The sequence below is a fragment of the Bombus affinis genome, chromosome 8, assembly GCF_024516045.1.
Source record: "Bombus affinis isolate iyBomAffi1 chromosome 8, iyBomAffi1.2, whole genome shotgun sequence".
Taxonomy (NCBI): Eukaryota; Metazoa; Arthropoda; class Insecta; order Hymenoptera; family Apidae; genus Bombus; species Bombus affinis.
Window position 1 is genome coordinate 6091870 of NC_066351.1, and position 18613 is coordinate 6110482.

The following is an 18613-nucleotide window of genomic DNA, read 5'->3' on the forward strand; positions in this document are numbered from 1 at the left end:
AATGCATTGAATCGTATGAACTTACAGTTGTATTTTAGGATTTTTAATTTTTTAAATTAGGAAATTTCATGTACATTGGCCTGATGGAATTAATTGTAAAACTGTGAATCTCATCAAAAAGTCGCTGAAATTAAATACCGCGTTCTCGTTATTCAATCATGACAACTTCTTTTTCAATGTTTCGCTGGCATTCGCACTTTATTGCATTATGTATCACAATCACTTAAGTCTGATCACGAATAATCGGATCATGTGTCTCCGTCATCGGCCCCTTCTCTGCTCGCCGCTGTTTTCCGATAGAAAAAGCAACGAGCATCTCAAAGAAATTCCGGAATAGAGAGAACCGCAGCCCATAAAACTATATTACGTGGAACCGCGCGAAAAGGGTAAAAGTCAGAACAAAGGAGCCGACACTCGGTCGTGTTTCTTCGTCATATCGTAAAAACACAGTAAAGGGAAGAACGTATGAACGACCATCAGCGTTTTCTGCTCATCGAAATGAAAGAAAATTCGTTGTCCGGTGACGGATCAACCCGTGTCAAATTCGAACAACCGAAGCAAACGAATTCGCAAATCCCTTTCCGTGTTGATCTATAGGGAATATGTACTTAAGTATAGTCAAGTTTAACCATTGACTTTTCTCTCGAACCTCCGTGAAAATGGGGTTAATACAGGAATCTGTATGGAATCTGCTCTAGGAATAATTAACAAGTTTCATTAAAAAGTTATCGCGAATTAGAGAAACATTAGAGGAAGTACGAGTTGTACATTTTTAACGAGATTTTCGCTGTTTTCCACAAGTATGTGTTACGGTTTTAACTAGTACAATCCTAACTATTAATGCTTCTTATGCTATATATATGTATATATATTGGGATAATATTGATGGATAATATAAATTAAAGAGAAAGAATGACAAATATTTTACACACTGCGATATTTGCAAAACAAAAAACAATGTAATTTTATGCTAACCATAAGATATTTAAAATAAATACTTTAATTTCTATATTCCCTACACGACAAAATATTACAAACATCTGATTTTTCCTTGGTTTACGGTATCTCATAGTGAAAAAGATGGAAGGTAATAATAAGTTCGAAGAACAGAGTGAACGATAGGTATCGGCGGCAGTTCGAACGCCAATCTACTAAGTCTAATAAATTGGATCTACTTAGGTTACATGACAGGATTTAATAAGATCTTGATAGGGTTCTTTCATGTTCATCTTGCTCTGTGTCAAATATATCACAGGTATGTAAATACATAATATGCGTATATTTAATAGGACATAGATATTCTTCGCTGGAAGAAGTTAAGTTAGTTTTCACTATATAAATGTAAATGGAAATTTGCCATTCATAGAATTTTTATCTTTTAGTCACTCTACAGGGTGTTTTTTTTTTTTTTTTTTTTTTTTTAACTAGAAACATCGTTATAATAAAAGTTATTTGATATGAAAGCAGACAGTACACGATGTGCATTACTTTTTCCTCTCTCAACGAGATTTCGGTATCAGAGATTATCTACCTCTCTAACCATAAAGTTAGAAAATAATAATGCAACTAGAATTGCACAAATTTATTAGAAAAGTAACTTGTTTATCTTCTTTCTCGATGACAGTGCGTGTCATATATCATTTCCTATTGTAAGAGAATGTCATCGTACATTAACTCAGTTTACTGGTTCGCATCGCTTGTATACGGCCTGTTTTTCCAGACCGCGAATTCGTCGCGTCACCGACAAACGGATATTTGTCAATGAGATTGCCTTTACGACTGGAACCCGTGAAACGACGCCAAATCTCTATCCATCGAGTTACAACGTGTACGCGTGACTTGCTCTGTTTGCGCGTTGCCAACGACCACGGTAATCTATGTACGTTTAAAGCTAATACATAATTCGGCTTAATAAATCGAAGGGCTTAATTTGATAATTAGTTTGGCTGTTTGCGGCGTGCGAAAATAATTATCGTGTTTTGCGGCATTTCTGTAACCGATTAATAATCGGCCAACGTTTCGCGTTCCGACGAGTTTTCACTTGTCACTTCGGCAACAATTATTCCTAAGCCATTCGATCGTATAATTACGTTCGTTTCGCGATTGCCTCGAGCCGATCCGTGCTAGGATAATTAACATCGAAGGAAATTAACGATATTTGGTTTCAATTAGTCACTGTTATTCGATTGATGGAAATCGGCAGATGTATAGCGTTTACATAGAACAGAGAATCTTTTTTCTCGCTGAACAATCAAGCTGGTTGAATTGCATAATTCTATTGTGGTTCTGAAACCTTTTGTCTCGATCTCTCTTTACCGCCTTTCTCGTTTCGAAACTGCATAGAACTTATTTTATTTATTGCATCTTCGTTTTTCTTCGTACACTCTAACTTGTTTAATCATTATTTCGTAACAGCTTAATGGAACTTTACATACTGAAAAGAAAAAAACATTGGCAACTTGAAATATTTCAACGTATCTCGAAAAGTAAAAGAATACTAGATAAAATATTTTAACTAAAGAAAGCAGCTTAATTTCAGGTCTGAAATTCATGTTTAATGTTTAAAATTCTTCAGCTCCAAAATTTATTTCTTAATCTGCCAGAAGTTCGTAATCTTCGGAACACAAAGAACAGACAAAAGACGAGGAAAATAAAGGAGTTACGGAACATATCAACTACGGAAAATAATATGCAGAAGGATAACATTGTTAAGAAAGTTTCCTTGCGCGGGACACGCAACATTGACGAGAGTCAGATGCAAACTGGCACGAAAGATCTGCAGCGCGGAAATGCAACTCTATCTTCCATGTCAGAGCGGGGCGTGAACTCGGAAAATAGTTGGCGCAGATTCCAGGTAGCTCACGAAAGAAGCGGCGACCACAGGAAAATTCTATAGAAGTTGGATTATCTTCATGGTGTTTCCTGTTGGGGAAAGTCTTCGAAAGTACATCATGGATAATTCCAACTGATCTACATAACTGCGCCTGTACGAGCCAACAAAGAAGAAAATCCAGTTTCCTTGTAATTTGCAGCATATGTACAACGGAGCATAATTCTTCTGAAACATCGATCTTTGATTCGCCGATAAAGGTACAAAAATTTGATTAGTTTACAGTTTGACAATGTTATAAGATGTCAAGCAAAAAGATACCCATTAAGGAGGTAATTACCACGTTACCTGATTAAACTTTAACTAGCATTGAAGAGTCAAAGCTCAAGAACTCTGCTGTTTACCTTGCGGTATTCGACTAACGATGATAACGAAAACTCCAGTCCTCATTCCACCTAATGATTATTTGACGATTCATTCATTTTTCGCTCTACTTTAACTATAATATTACTTACTTACCTGATTACTTTGCAAATTTATCGACTATGTTACCTAATTACTTTATTAATACAACTTATAGAAAAAAATCGACTTACTTCCGCAAATTGAATTTATTACGAACAAATTTACCGTTGCGAATTTATTGAACAAATCCATGAATTATATTTTATGAACAAATTTATTGTCATTTATTATTACAAAAAAAAAAGAAGAAAACTAAACGTAAGTCCCAAATTCAATTTAGAAAAATATTTGTAACATCGTCGCTTTATTCTATTTTCCACTTCACGTAATTGATTAATATTGTTTCTCAACTTCTATTCCTACATATTCTTCACCCCTTCAATGAAATCCCATTGCCCCACATTACCAACACTAACTTCCCTAAGCAACCGCAACGCTGTTTCATTTTCGACCAGTAATTCCCCGAAATTAAACGACGCAACTGTGCAATGGTGAAAACAGGGCGCATGGGGTCGGAAGTAGAACGTGACTGCAATGATCAGATAATCTCCGCAGACCTGTTTACCCGCGCCGAAATTGAAAGAGCTTTGATACTGGAATGATGTCACCAGGGAAAACAGGAACAAGATCGGTCGAGTATACGGGAAAACCGCGACATTTACAGAGGAAACGGTCGCGTTTAATCGTAGAATGGACAAACGCTTGGGATGGAACAACAGACTCACCTCGCTTCGAAGCGTGAAAACTGTCCTGCGGTTTTATCTGCTCAATCTGGGCACTGAGACGGGACTTGGGCAGGATATCTCGGTTGGCGTTGATCTTTTCCACGGCATAACGAAAGGCCACTTCTTGCTTGTCGTCCGACGGATGAAACAGCCCACCTGGGAAATCACACATCCATATTAAAGCGCTACTTTGACGGGAGCGAAGCGTGAGAGTGGTATTTCTTATTCTCCTCCGACCAACCGCGTGTATCTTCTTCATTTTATTTATCTATCCGCAACATCGGTCGATTGTCCCACCTGTGGGAAAATAACGCAATTGAGAACTTTATCTTCCGCGTGCGCGCACCTTTCAAATATTAAATATTTATCCTCTTTGCCTTCCCACGGCGAACAGCAGATTTTCTCCAGTTTCTATTCTGTAATCTACCGAATATCTTGTAGCTTTACACGTACACTACCATTCATAAAGAACTGAATACTATAGTGTACTTCGACCGAAAACTTGATATTAGAGCAAAGTTAAACCAAATACAAATTTTAACCGATACCGGTGTCGCTTTAGTTCGTCGGTCTAATCGGACTCGTCTTTTTGCATTTTCTAACTAATCTTTTTGGTGGTTCATTTTTAACTAGTAGAGTTTCATGCGAAATATCCTTACTTCAGTTCGTTGAACACGGGTCGATAGGATTGAGAGATTATAATGAATTACCCACGTGGTAAGTTAAACTTTCTCTAGAAATTTCAGACTGATCGCTTCAGTCGTTCCAGAACACCGCAATCCCCGATTTCGACCGGGAAGGCAGCTACCTTTCAGGGAAAATGCAGCGAATTCGAGTTGCCAACAAGAGAACGGCCGCACAGTTCTCGCGACGTTAATATGCAATGAACGTAAGAGGGCAGATAAAACGAAAGTAGGCCAGAAAAAAGAGGCAAAAAAGGAAAGAACGGGAAGATAAAATGAGAAGGATAAAGGATAAAGAAAAGAGAAGAAGAACGAAGTTAGAGCGGCTGGTACTATATGATCACAATGAAAATTAGGAATTTAAGAATACCTCGATACCTCGCTTTGAAATTATGATTTGTTCAAGAAAGTCCAACTATGGGAAGAAGGATCTTTTCGATGACGGTTATTTAATAACGCACGATACTTGCGTCCGACAAAGGAAAAGAATATTGCCAATGAATAATTCACGCGGCGTTAAGCGTTCGGCGAATAAGAAAACCTCGAGATTCTTGTTCGACCGCGTAAACGTCGAACAAGTTCAATCCTGGCCGAATTCAACGCGATAGGAGGAAGGAATTGGCGCCATAAATTGATTTTAATCTCGTGCGCGTCGTAAAGTAACTTAGCAAACCAGCTGCGCCAACCTGACTCCACAATTTATAGAATTTACGCGATAGATTTACGTCTCTCGTTAAAGGTCGGCCGTCGATTAACTTTAAGATGGGACATAGTTCGAATACTGTGTTCTCATAAAAAAGCAAGAGACTCTAATAAACGTAGTACCACAATTTTAAGTAAAGCTACAGTTAAAGTAGATTCTGATAAACTGTCGTCTTGACAGTAAAACATCTAGAGACTAAAATGCAAATAATCTTAAGAATCTGTTAGGTCGTCAAATAAGTTCGCGTTTCGATGCATCCATATTCATTATGATGTTCTTTCATTATGATGTGACTACATGGAAGGATAAATTATAGTTTTAAGATTCACTATTGTAATTTCATGGACAAATGGCCTAAGAAATATCGGGTGAACCATAAACAATGTCACGAGAATGCCTAAGTGCTGACAGGCACATCAATGTGTCGTCGGTCCTTCAGTTGAATATTTACGCAGAGAAAAAGCCTACAGGTTGTTAAATACGTACGTGGTCTAGCTATGAGAAAAGACAAAGGGATGCTTAAGGAAGAAAGACGAATTAACAGTCAATGTGAGTTGAGAAGTGAGAATGTTGTCAGCGTTGTCAAGGAAGATGGTCCGCGTGAAAGAGAGCGTTGGAACCATGGTGACGAGAGTTATAAATTAACTATTTAATTGTCTTAGTAATAGCACATTACTGTATTTAGTTCACGTTAAATAACCATCGTTTCCTGTTTAATCCATTTTAAATAAATAAATAATAAAATCCTACGCTATATTGTACATCAATTTCATATTAGAATTCTCTTGTTTAACTATAAAGCGATACTAACATCAGAAAATCAAGAAAAATTTACTTATCATGGCTCTATGCTATAATCTTTGCTTACGCTCGGCAGTGCGGATCGAGAGCAAAGTGTGAGTCAATGTCTCTTTTTAATTACCAATAATTTCGCAACGTTTTTAGCCAGTCGCAACAGCGAAATTAAAGCTAGTCTTGTTCCGCGGCTATTCACTACAACCTGCCGGAAATTTCTCGCGCGAGTAATTAAACCGGCAGCGTGGTGTTTTGTGTATAACGTTAGCCGGATATACGGTTGGCGCGGCGTATCGAAACGGTATCAATTTGCCGTTTTTGTTTCGCAGTCGAGAGTTGTCGAGCGCGAGGGGCCGACGCGAAATAATTCATTAACAATCAATGAATATTCAAGCCCTATTAATTCGGCGAAACGGCGACGGTTTATCAGGAAAAATGGCAGAGAAAGGGCGAATCGAAGTGCAACTGAGCTCGGAGTACAGTCACACGCGCGCACTCGAGTACTAATCGGCTGGTTGAGATAAAGTTTCGAGTGAGACTTGCTCGTTTTTACGTAGATCGATGGTATCAGCGTTCTTTTTATGCCAGATCATAACTCCATCGTCGTACGATTAAATGCTCCTCATCGGAACAATTCACTCGTAGATGAGCCTCAACGAATCGGTATATATATACCTATCTAACGATAACTAGTTCCACTAGAAGATCAAGGTTTTACGACGAGCCTAAGCTTTATCTTGACGCCATGCCGTGGTGAACCAAATCGACCGAGATTTACGACCGCCAAGATTAACGCTTCCTTTCGTTTGGTCTCTATTTTATTCCTTTTATGATCCATTTTATTCCTCGTAACCAAGACTTTTTGTATCATGGGGTGGAAAATTAATTATATTACCTTAGAATGTAAAATACTAAATATAAAAAGAAATGAAGCTCTTTAATAAATGCAACGCGTAAATCTCCTAATATCTGTTGCTAGTAGTGTACGACCTTTGTCCGATATACGTTCAAACTTGCAAGTTCTCTTGTCAAATATGGAAAACTGTCGTGCCGTCTTAATGCATTCAATTGTTCGTTTTGTGTTCTATATAATTATATCTTATAACTATATCTATCAATTTTTAACGAACGATGGATGTTTGCTAAAAAATAAATCTGACACAGTGATAAACAAATAAACGGAAAGTAAAAACGCATAGAGGATGTTTCGTGTAGAGCGACACAATGCGAATTCATCGACAATAAGTTGCATAACGTCCGCACGATGGTTTTATTGCAACGTTAGATTGCAACGTTAAACTAGTAGCAGACACTATTGTTAGCTGGAATCACAAGGTGATCATGACCTATCACTTTAACGCGGACATCACGCGTACAGCGTTATTCACAGTCTCTGCATTCCAAGAACGTTCGTGATTCTGCTTGTCTGACTATGCACGAGTGTTTCTACTTGCGCGACATTTAGAAGCGAGACCACGTTTTTCTCTGCGATATTATTAATCTTTCGTATCGTGATACTCGTCCCGAGTAATACACAAGGAATTTTTCAGATATAGAAGAAATGAAAAAACAAAATATATCGTGTTTGCAAATTTATAGTTCAAGCGAAGTCTAAAATGAAACGAAATTCGAAAGTTAGAAAATAGGGTTGTAGATTTAATGAATTTACCCAATGAATTCACCTAATTAAGTAATTTAATTCTCAACTGAACAGGAACAAGCAGTTGATACGGGATTGCATGACTTTAGGTGCATGATGTAAAAAACAAAGTGTAGGAATAAAAGAATTTGCCGACCAAGCTGCATCGTTGGATTTGCACGAGACTCACTTTCAATAAAATTCCGGAGCACCCTATCTATTTAATTCCGCATAAATCATATTGCCCGATCATCTGCGTTAATCGCAGCGACGTTCTGCTTAACGGATTACATGATCGTCCCTTTAATTCACCGTGTAATCGCAATTCTAAATTCTTGTCGAGCTTCCAAAATTCCTACGCTTTCGGTAAAGGGACGTATCGATTACAATTTCGTCGCTGTGGTGTCGTTCGTCGCGTTTCTCAGTGGTGAAATGGTCGGCGAAAATGAAACGAACGAGAAAAACGGGGTAGAAAACGCTAAGGGAAAAAGAAAGAACGAAAAAGAAAAAGAGTCTAGAGCAGAGAGAAAAAGGGCGAGAGAGGTAGAGCCTTTTAACTCGAGAAGGGAGACTGGAAAGATACTCACCTATCCTAATGATATCAGGAAGAGCCGCGGCGTGGGCGGCGAGGAGCGCCAGCAGGAGCCACCTCGCAGCCATTTCCGGTTCCGGTCCGCCCCACCGCCTCTCCCCCCTTCGCCTCCGACGCCACCGCCTCCCCCTGTGCCCCCCACGGGAGCCTGCGCCTCCCTTCTGGCGGAGAGACTCACACCGCTGGAAAACAAGATGGGATGGTGAGTTCATTAAAATGCAGTACGCAAAACCTTCGCGTCCGGCCCTAGAATATATCCTCTGGCGCGGAGAAAGAGAGCGAAGGTTCGCTTTCCCTTCGATGACATCGTAACGACCGGCGTGCCACGGATTAGAAGTCGATACCGAGCCCCTTCGGCCTGTTGTCATCGAACGGAAAAGAGGACAGCGGATAATGAAGTAATGGTGTGATTCGATGTTTGATATGGTTGAAGATTTTATCGGTCACTTGTCAACGTTTTCTCGATCGTTACACTTCGAGACTACGAAATAATCTAAAGCATTAATTACTTTGAACTTTATATATTTTTTCATATTACATGAATTCTGTGTAATTTTGCACCGCCGAATTCTCTATGAATGCATACAAATCCTGGAATTACAGAAATTCGAAAATCTGAGAATTAGTAAAACAATTTACTATTGACTGCGCAATAATTGTACGCAAAATTGTTTATACAAAATTCAAATATTTACAAAGCAAAACAGATGGGCACATTATAGTAAGTTAATTTACTTTTCCATTCATAAAACTATCACTAAATTCCTATTAACCCAACATTTTTATACCATACATCACAATTTTATTTAGTAAATAGGAGAAAATAACTCAATAGAAGGATATTATATGTACCGTTATAAATTGAATCTAGTGAATCACGCGTCCATGGAAGTATACCATTTTCTAAAAGCCGTACTACTGAAGAGCATCCCTTTCATCGTCCTACACGACGGACTTGGAAAAAAAAAATCGGTGTCACAGAGCAGCAGCCAGCAAGACGCGACGATGTCGAAGAATAAGTAAAACAGCGCGGAATAAACCCAGTGGAAAATAAAAGCAACGACTGGCGTGCTTTTTTCTAAGCTTCAGCTCGAGGCTGTTCTCGCGAGCATACAATGTGGACGCGCGGTTACAACAATGTATAGGTACGTGTACAGGTTTTTCCACAGCGTGGCAGGCGAGAAAACTATGGCATCGTAACGCAACAGCCGAAGAAAATAAAGAAAATAAAACCCGGTGAATGTGAGCAGAATCTGGCGGTGCGGCGTTGAAATTTCATGTGGGCATGGTGGGAAAAAAATTTTTTTTTCATTAAATTCGACCTGCGGATGAAGTTTTCTGCTGGTATTTACCAGATCCTCGCGGTGATTTTTTTCTATTTGCACAGTCTACACTTTTCCAGGTGGATCTCCCTTTTCCAAAAAATGATTTTCAATCCGTAACCGGTTCTGCGACTATCCCCGTCGATCGGAAATCCTCCATAAACAGAAAAACGAACGTGATCTATAACAGGGTGAATGTAACGCGAAACAAACGAAACGAAAAAAAAAGGCACAGTAAGTCAAAATCGTGGATTGGATTTTTTTCGCACGAGTTTTTGTTTTTGTTTGATACTCGCGTTATCGATCTGCACGAAACCATCTGCACGAGATTGCAAACGAAATAGCGCGATGAGTTTAACGCGTTCTTAAGTGCTTAGAGTTACAGACTTCGACGTGTAATTTGTTTCAATGGATAAAGTATAATTCATATCTTGCATGTAAGCACTGAAAAATTGAGAATTATTATAGTACGTTGGATATTGCAGTGGAATGGACTACGATTTATCGTGATCGAGATAGCCTGATAAATATTGACAGGTAAATCAAGTGCAAATAATCTCGTAGTCAATACGTATAAGCACATCAGCAAATAAAAGTAATGCTGCGTGTGTAGAAAAGTCTGTCAAAGTGAGCTGAGTAAATTATGTGTATTCCACTTAGATTTTGAGCAAAGGGAAATTTATCCTTTGCGTAAATAATACGGAGGAGATCATTCTACGTGAGAATATAAGTCGAAAAAATGTAATAAAATCATCCGATGCCTTATTTCCAAAAACGTATGCATTTAATTACATCTCACTTTGATGGTTTTTGCTGTAAATTAATGTCTTCACATATATTTCTGTTTATTGTAGTGGAGAATAGACAATGAAACAAGATATTGACGCACGATGAATTTTATTACCTTATAGAAAAAATGTCGCTTCGTAAAAATTTACTACGGAAATCAGAATTTCAAACATTTTTGGCAAACATTTTTAAGAATTTCTAATAAAATTTATTGTCCACGAATATTCCCTTTCGCTGTGTATTTTCCATTACGTTCTATGTCTAATAGATGATATTAATATTTTAATAAAACATAACTTTTTTCATAGATATAAAAAAGTACGATGCTAGAACTATCCAAAAAAGATCTCAGAACAAAGATATAAAAGCTTTTATTCCATGTCTTCAATTTCTTTTTTTCATCTGGAGTACATTCCATTTGTACCACTTCCTGCATATCAAAACAAATCGAACCGATCGTACGCTATGTTACTCAAAATGTGAACGTAGTTTTAGTGAACGTAGATCGAGTATGCGTACAAACACGTAAAATTAAGAAGTGAAAATTTAAAGTCCCGCGGATTCGTCGGCACAGAATCAAGTATTCAACTACGAGTGCTCCAAGACACTCATCGCCGACCAATTTTCCCGTCTTGACAGCCAATAATTCTCTTTCTGCATAATTTATCATTTTCTTCTCTGATTCTTCGCCAGCATGGTGGAGTGGCATTCATCGTGAATGGCGTGACTCGTTCACTGGGGCACATTCGTAAATTTTCAATGCATAGATGAGCAACGAACAGGCAATGATATACGCGCGCCACGGCAATTGCCCAATTTCCGAAAGTCGGCAAATCGTTATCATAAATTTGAAAATTACAATTCACTGAGCCTGACGTCACAGCATCATGGAAATTCACGAAAACGCGTATCGGGGAAGCTTTAAAGATTACGATGAACCATGTAGAAATTTATATGTAATCGATATTTTTCCCAATATCTCCCAGAATGCGGGAAATGTATAAATAATTCAGATGCGGCTTATTCAATTCGAAGTTCAAAGACACGCGTTTGGTTTATTACAGAAGATAAGCAGCAATCTTTCATGCATTATAGCGAAATAAGACTAAAATTTTTCTCGAAGATTGAGAAAAGCTTTGGTGCTACGCATGAATTCAAGATACTTTCTCGCTTACTTGGAATTAGTTTACTTCTTAAGGTTGCGTACAAGTAATATTGTATTTTAATCCTTAACACTACTAGATCTATAATGTCTAGTCAAATATATTATACACAGTGTGTGTGTATAAATGTGTATAAGTGATATAATAGAAATAAATAGTTATGTATAATAACATTTCAATAAAAATCATTAATTTTGTTTATAATAAATAACTCCATTCCTTTAATAAAGTTATTTTTTGTGAAACAAGAAAATCTGAAATCCATTAAATGATAAACGTATAAATATATTGTTTTCGGTAAAATTGATTCTAATCTCAGAATTTTATGTCATCGTTAAAAGAAAAGCAGTTCAAGAAGATATTTTTCCTACAACCTAACAAATATTTAGTCCTAGAGAAGATAAACTCGAATCACGATAAATTTTTTAGTTAATTAGGAAAGTATCTTAAACAATTTTTAATCAATAGTTCACGTATAATTGCAGATGAAAGGCCATAATATTCGGCAATTCAACCATTTACTATTCCCAAGACGAAATTAGAGTTAATAATGAAATCCCAGCGAGGAATCAGATTGAAACGAACCGCGACTTTAATCTGCGCATAACAAATCAGCCAATTATCAGCTAATTTCTCGTGACGGAATTCTCTTTCCGCATAATTTATCGATTTGTCTCAGTGAGTTGGTATCTTTCGCACGCATTGAACGTGGCTTGTTCGTAGGCTACACGTTGTCGCACATCCGTGAAATTTCCGATACACGCTCAAACGTCCGAGATCCAACGGTATCACACAACAGGGATATACACGCCAGCAACCGTCATCTCTCTGTCACGAATTCCCCATTGGTTTTCGCCGTTTCGAGTTCCATGCGAGCCAGGTCCAACCACACACGGACATTTGCGGACAAATAGCCAGTTACCACCGCGTGGATGCATCTTGGTTACTGAATAAGCTTAGTAGAATCCATCGCGTGACCGAAAGAAAAGGCTTGTACCAAGAGAGGAGACAATAAAAAGGGATAGTTCTAACACCATAGTCGTTCGAAGGTATGGATTGAATTTTAATGAATCTCCTTTGCCTTTGTACCTTAAGCTTTGCACAGATCCTCTCTTACGATCCATGGGTGCATAAAATTTTTATGCAAACACGGATCATTCGTCTCACCCTTGGTTTTCCTTCCTTCCTTCTTCGTGGACAGCGCGGTGGCTATCCAGGTTTAATCCTACGTTCACCTCGTTTCTTCACGTAATGGATAACGAGGTTTACGTTCCAACACTTCTTTCTCGATCAGAAGATTGTAAGTTGGCACAGAGGGACGTTTTATTCTTGGGGGAGCTACCGTGACACGCCTCGACGAACGAGATATCCACGTGTTATTTTTACACCCTCTTTGTGAGCTTTACAGAGAGCAATGAACTTACAGGAACTCTTTGATTAAGCACAGTTAGTTTCTCGAACGACAAGGTAAGCAGTTGATAAAAGTTGATTCGATGCATAAATGGAAAGTATTCACATGTTTTCTCATTTTTGATAAGACGTATTTTGATTACGGTGTTACGGGTAAATCAAACTGAAATGATCGTGTTCCTTGTAATCGTCATAGCTGCGTATAACAGAATTGTAATTATTAAATCCAATAAAATTGTTTTATTATTTAAAAAGCTCTTTATGTTTGATCTCTACTTCCTCCTCTATTCGTTTGTTTTACCTTAATGAAGTTCCTTTCTATTTATAGAAGAATCGAGTTTACAAAGAAGAATCGAGGACAAAGATATTTTTCCATACATTCGTAGCTGAGGAGGGAAGAGAAAGGTATTCGTGCTCTCTTCGCAAACGTTTGTTCCTCTTGAAAAACGCATCGCCGCCGTTCCTACGATGTTCCTTACGCTTTCTCTATCTTTCCATTCTCGTTTGCATCTCAACACCCGGACCATGTCGCTGAAGTCGCTTTTCCGCATCCCAACTTCCCTTCCTGCGATGAGTCACTTGCCGATAAAGAGAGAATAGAAATAACGTGTAACGCGTAGCGTCATCCCCTGTCGGGGAATCCTAAAATTCGATCACGTCATTTGGCAGTGAAATAAATATTTGAAATAATTCTCAAACGGTTGTAAATTTCATCCATACCCCGAATGGAAATGATCGCGCGTATTTAAATAAAAAAAAACCAATAGTATCAGAGATTCCGTTGTGATTACGCAATTTTTTGCAAATGACTCGAAATACAGATGTTCCTTTTATCTGTCAAGCATAGCTAGTTTTCCAGTCCCTTCGAGTTTTATTCTTTCATTCGTTTAACCTCTCTGTTCATGGGAAATAATTACGCAGATCGACGAACTTTTTGGCTACTCGTACCACCGAGAGATTTCCGGTGCGCAGATCGCCGTTAAATGGCGCAAAGATTTGTTAGATCCGGAACCATGTATTTACGTAATCCTTAACCAACTACTTCATCTCTTTGCCAACAAACCAGGTAGAGAGCTGTACGAAATATCGCAGCTTCACGCTCGATTTATTATTCGAACAGGTAGTATGCGGGTGATTATCTTGATAAATTGATTATCCTACGTAACAGAATGATAAAGGAGAAGAAAAAGCCGAGGAAAAGCGAGAATCGAAGATAATGGTAAAGAAGAATTGTGGAGATTATATCAGTTAGTAGAATAAGAGGAAAAGGAAAAGTAGGAATCGATTGCGAGGGGATGTATTTACTTGTAATTCAATTTTCTCTTTTACTTATACACGGAAAAGGTTTAAAATTCCTATCAGGGAAGAAAGAGACTATTCCATGAGAAAGATATGACGACCCAGAGTCCGCGTTTTTTTAGAAGACTAATTTTAAAATTCAATCTTTACCAAACATTTCAAAATTCAAATTCTTGTTTGAATTATTGTTCTATCTTCATTTTTAAACACGTCACGCATTTATCTCAAATCTTACTGTGTAAACGAATTTCCCCACATTGCATTTTCTTGTCGCTTCAATTATTCAAAGTTATCATTTGCATCGGTCAAAGAAGATTTTTCGACTGAGCCAGGTGAGCTATGAAATGCTGGCGCATCGAAGGTGCACGCATTCGCCATAATTTACGTAATAGCTGCGCGAGGCTGGTTGTACATGGGGTTTCAGAGGCGAGCAGAGAACGTTGAGTCGAGGAATCTCTTGAATATGTATGAAGTCAAAAATCAGTCACATGGAACACGATTTACGACTGGAATAAACCGCGACGCTACTTGATGGACTGCCGAAGATCCCGAAGAATGTCGACTGAAACGAATTCACGATCTGCGTCTTGTATCGATTGTCTTCTGATGCATTCTGTAGAGATTTCGCGTGGACTTTCGCCAACAAAGCGTTCGGCTAAGGCCGATAACCCCTCACTGACACATATTTTATTCTAGCTCGATTGTTCGATCGGTTTCTTGCTTGCGGATAAAATTCCTTCTTCAGATCGATGGAACCGAACCTATAATAGCAACGAGAAACACTGCTCCTTATATGAACGGCGAATAAAGTATATCTCATTTTCTCTTCATTTTAATTTTCAATTTCGTCTTATTCTAAACGTTATTTTCTCCGAATATTTCACCTTTAGATATTTGTAATAATATAACGATAATAATATAATAACACACATCAACAATGGTTAACGCTTATAATTTACATTCTCTGTTTCCTAGAGGGATAACTCCAAAATATCAAATTTGGATTTAATGTCATATATTATATAAATACTATCAAAACCAGAAAATGGACAAAAATATTTTTCTATAATACTTGGCAGATCTTTTCCTTCTGGTCTTCGAAAGAAAGGATCACGAGTGGAAATCAAACAGATTTGTAGTAACAGTAAGATAAACGCTCGTGAAATCGAATAAAGAAGAAATGAATATCAACGACCTCTGAATACATCGACTTGGGAGACCAGTAGCCAAATACATTCTGCATCCAAGACACTGTCCGAGTGATGTAGCGAAAGGAACCTAAAGGAATTTTTATATCAGCAAATAGTTCGCCACCAAGACGCCATAGCATGGCATGTCCTGCACGTCGAATCAGCCAGTAGTGTCAGGCAACCTTGTAAAGTTGAAGGAACGATGCACGTCGACGACGGCTCATAAAAGACCGAGATGCACAGTTTATATGTGGATGCTGGGTATTGCGGCGTCTGCGTGCCACCATTTACAGGTGAAAGCACGAAACTCGACTAGCACGTATGTACTCTTCCCCGTACTAAATTCATCCCCAAAAAAAGCGAAGATCGCCTCGCAGATAGAAAATCTCCGTTAAGGCTTTAATGCAGCGCCGAGAGATATGAAATCGAAAATGTAGAATTTCACCACTGTTTTGTAATGGAAGTTTTAAAGAAAATATTTGACGATGTGGAGAGATGAGAGAGATAAGAATAATTGATATGTAGTATTAAATTAATTAAAATAAAATATAAGAATTCTTCATAAGAATTCTTCTTGTTAGACAGATTTTTAAACTGGCAACTGTGTGGCGAGAAAATGTAACATGATTTGTATGTACTAGGCATTATATTTAATGAATGTTTTGAAAAATTTAAATTCCTTATATACAATATGTGTTCACAATATCAAATTCATATTCTTGTAAACATATTTAATGTAGCTGTATACCACAAAATAACGAGAAATTGTTCTTTGCTCTCAAACACAGTGAAAGAAATATCAAATCGTATTGAATCGTACAATGTTTCTTAAATTTAAATTTGCTAATGGAAAAAGTACCGGTGATAAAAGAATAAGAGAATTGAATCAAACAGAACGACATTGGCAAAGAAATATCGAAACCCTTTTTATATCATCGAATAATTTAAACAATCTAAATTTTCCATCTGAATTTCGTTTACCCTCCCATGGAAACGTACCTAAAGTGTCGTACGATACCTAGCTATTAACCAACAAAAGCAGGAAGTAAAAAATTGTTCGTCAACAAATTAACTAACGATAATATCGACTATTTAAAGTTCATCGACCCGCGTTTTAATTTTACTTGAACATTTGCCCAATCATAACTAATTTATTTTAATTTCTACGTCAACAAATTAATTTTGTTAAAGATTTCAGAATATTTCATTTAACTGGCGATATATAGCGGTGCATTGCATTATTTAACCGCAGTTCATTGTCTTCATTCTTGTACAGTTTAAAACGATAAATTAATACATCTAAAAAAAGACAACAAATCTGCGATGGGACGTGTAATTGGTAATGTACCATCTGTTTCGCGTCTCTCGTTTGTTTGAATTACAAAATCGATGATGACGTCGTGAGTGAAGTAACAGTTACTAATTGGACACGAGCGTTTTATCAGGATGGAACGTCCGTTAAACAACTGATTGAACAACAACGCGACCGAAAATAACTTAAGGACGAAAAAATTTGTTATAACTCATAGCTGACGTCGCTTAAATACGTGCTTTCCCTTTATTGACTGGAAAAATAGATTGCGCCGATAACGATGATTTTGCACGGGCTTGTCGATAAAGCGATTTGTCGTCCATGAGACAGAAGATAAAACACGTCAACCATATTCGCGAAAGCGGTGTTAATTTTTTGAAAAAAATATCGTTCAATTGTGTTCGTTTGATCAGTCGAATGGATTTCATAAATATGTCGACGAACTTCTATCCAAAAAAAAAAAAAAAAAAAAAAAAGGAAAAACAGTTCTCTTTGACGAAATCGTAATGAATAATGTATTTTTCAAAATTTTACCATTCTTATCATGCTCTTGTATCATTACAATTTTGTATCATTACAATATTTGTATCATTACAACACTCTCTTATGTAATGATATATGTACAAACATTACCACAATGCTATACAACGCAACCGTTATCGTTGGTATTACGAAGAATATAAAAACGTAGTTTTCTATGTGCATTCGCTTTGCCTGCACACGAACGTGGCAGTGAAATATTATGCAACGAACTACAATGCCAAACAATCGGTATAATTCAATAGAACTGCAACAGAAATGGACGAAAGTTGCGCCACGCACGTTTCAACGATACATTTTCGAGCAAATAGTGATTTCGGTCGCTGTACGGAACGACAATTTTATTGAATTATAGAAGCTGTTCGATATTACGGGCTAACTTCTTGTTACGTAACGCCATCCAATTATTATTGTTCCATTGTTCCTTCATACGCGTACTCTACAGACTGCATTAACTGGAATTTCTACCAAATCCTTCGCTGAATTTTCTAAAAGTCACGTTAAAACGCACTTAAAAATGTTACTTGATACGTTGAGAAAAATAAAAAATTGTTTTCGAATTAAGATAGAAGGTAATAGCAGATATGTTACTAAAGACAATTTGACGGTATGATACTTTTATATTCGATGCCACAATCTGGTCTTTGAAATTATTCTCTCCGTGTTTGCACAATGGAAACTCATCCGAGCGGAAAATATTCATTACGATCCTATTACCGTATTCGTGTGCAAGAAATAGACTGGCTTCCATTTCGCTCCACGTAGACGAATCTTGTTTTGATTCTGTGTGGGAAGCTTGTAAACGCATAGTCTAGATTTTCCTTTTTGCGGATTATACGCATAAAACGACTTTATCATTCCCACTGAAACATTACACACCGCTCGAAAGAACATCGCTCCCGTGGAACGTGGATATATAGACTCCATACGAATAACATGTAAAAACGGAAACGACGTGACTCCTTGTAAAAATTAAGAAAAAAATGTAGAATAAAATATTTTCATTCTTGACTCAATTTTCGGGATAATCGAATTTGAAAATTTCCCAAGTATATTTGAACATAGTTAATCCAAGACTGAGTAGGATTATGTAACCGACAGAAAGACATTCTAAAAATAGATCGATGTAGATTAAGATTTTTTCACAAGACGCTTC

At 37.5% G+C, this 18613-nt stretch overlaps 1 protein-coding gene across 5 annotated transcripts in view; it reads right to left on the minus strand.

The window, feature by feature from the left end:
- The window catches only part of LOC126919631 (glutamate receptor ionotropic, kainate 2-like), a 283328-nt gene that overhangs the window by 191167 nt on the left and 73548 nt on the right, over positions 1-18613 (minus strand). For 2 of the 5 annotated variants that reach the window (XM_050729101.1, XM_050729103.1), the window contains exons 2-3: positions 8428-8614; positions 4021-4176 (exon numbers count right to left, since the gene is read on the minus strand). In XM_050729101.1, the coding sequence (XP_050585058.1) occupies positions 4021-4176; positions 8428-8500 (229 nt within the window). In that variant the 5' untranslated portion in view covers positions 8501-8614. Of the gene's footprint in view, positions 1-4020; positions 4177-8427; positions 8615-9784; positions 9909-18613 lie in introns of those variants that run through there. The other 3 variants (XM_050729102.1, XM_050729100.1, XM_050729105.1) reach the window with 3 other exon arrangements.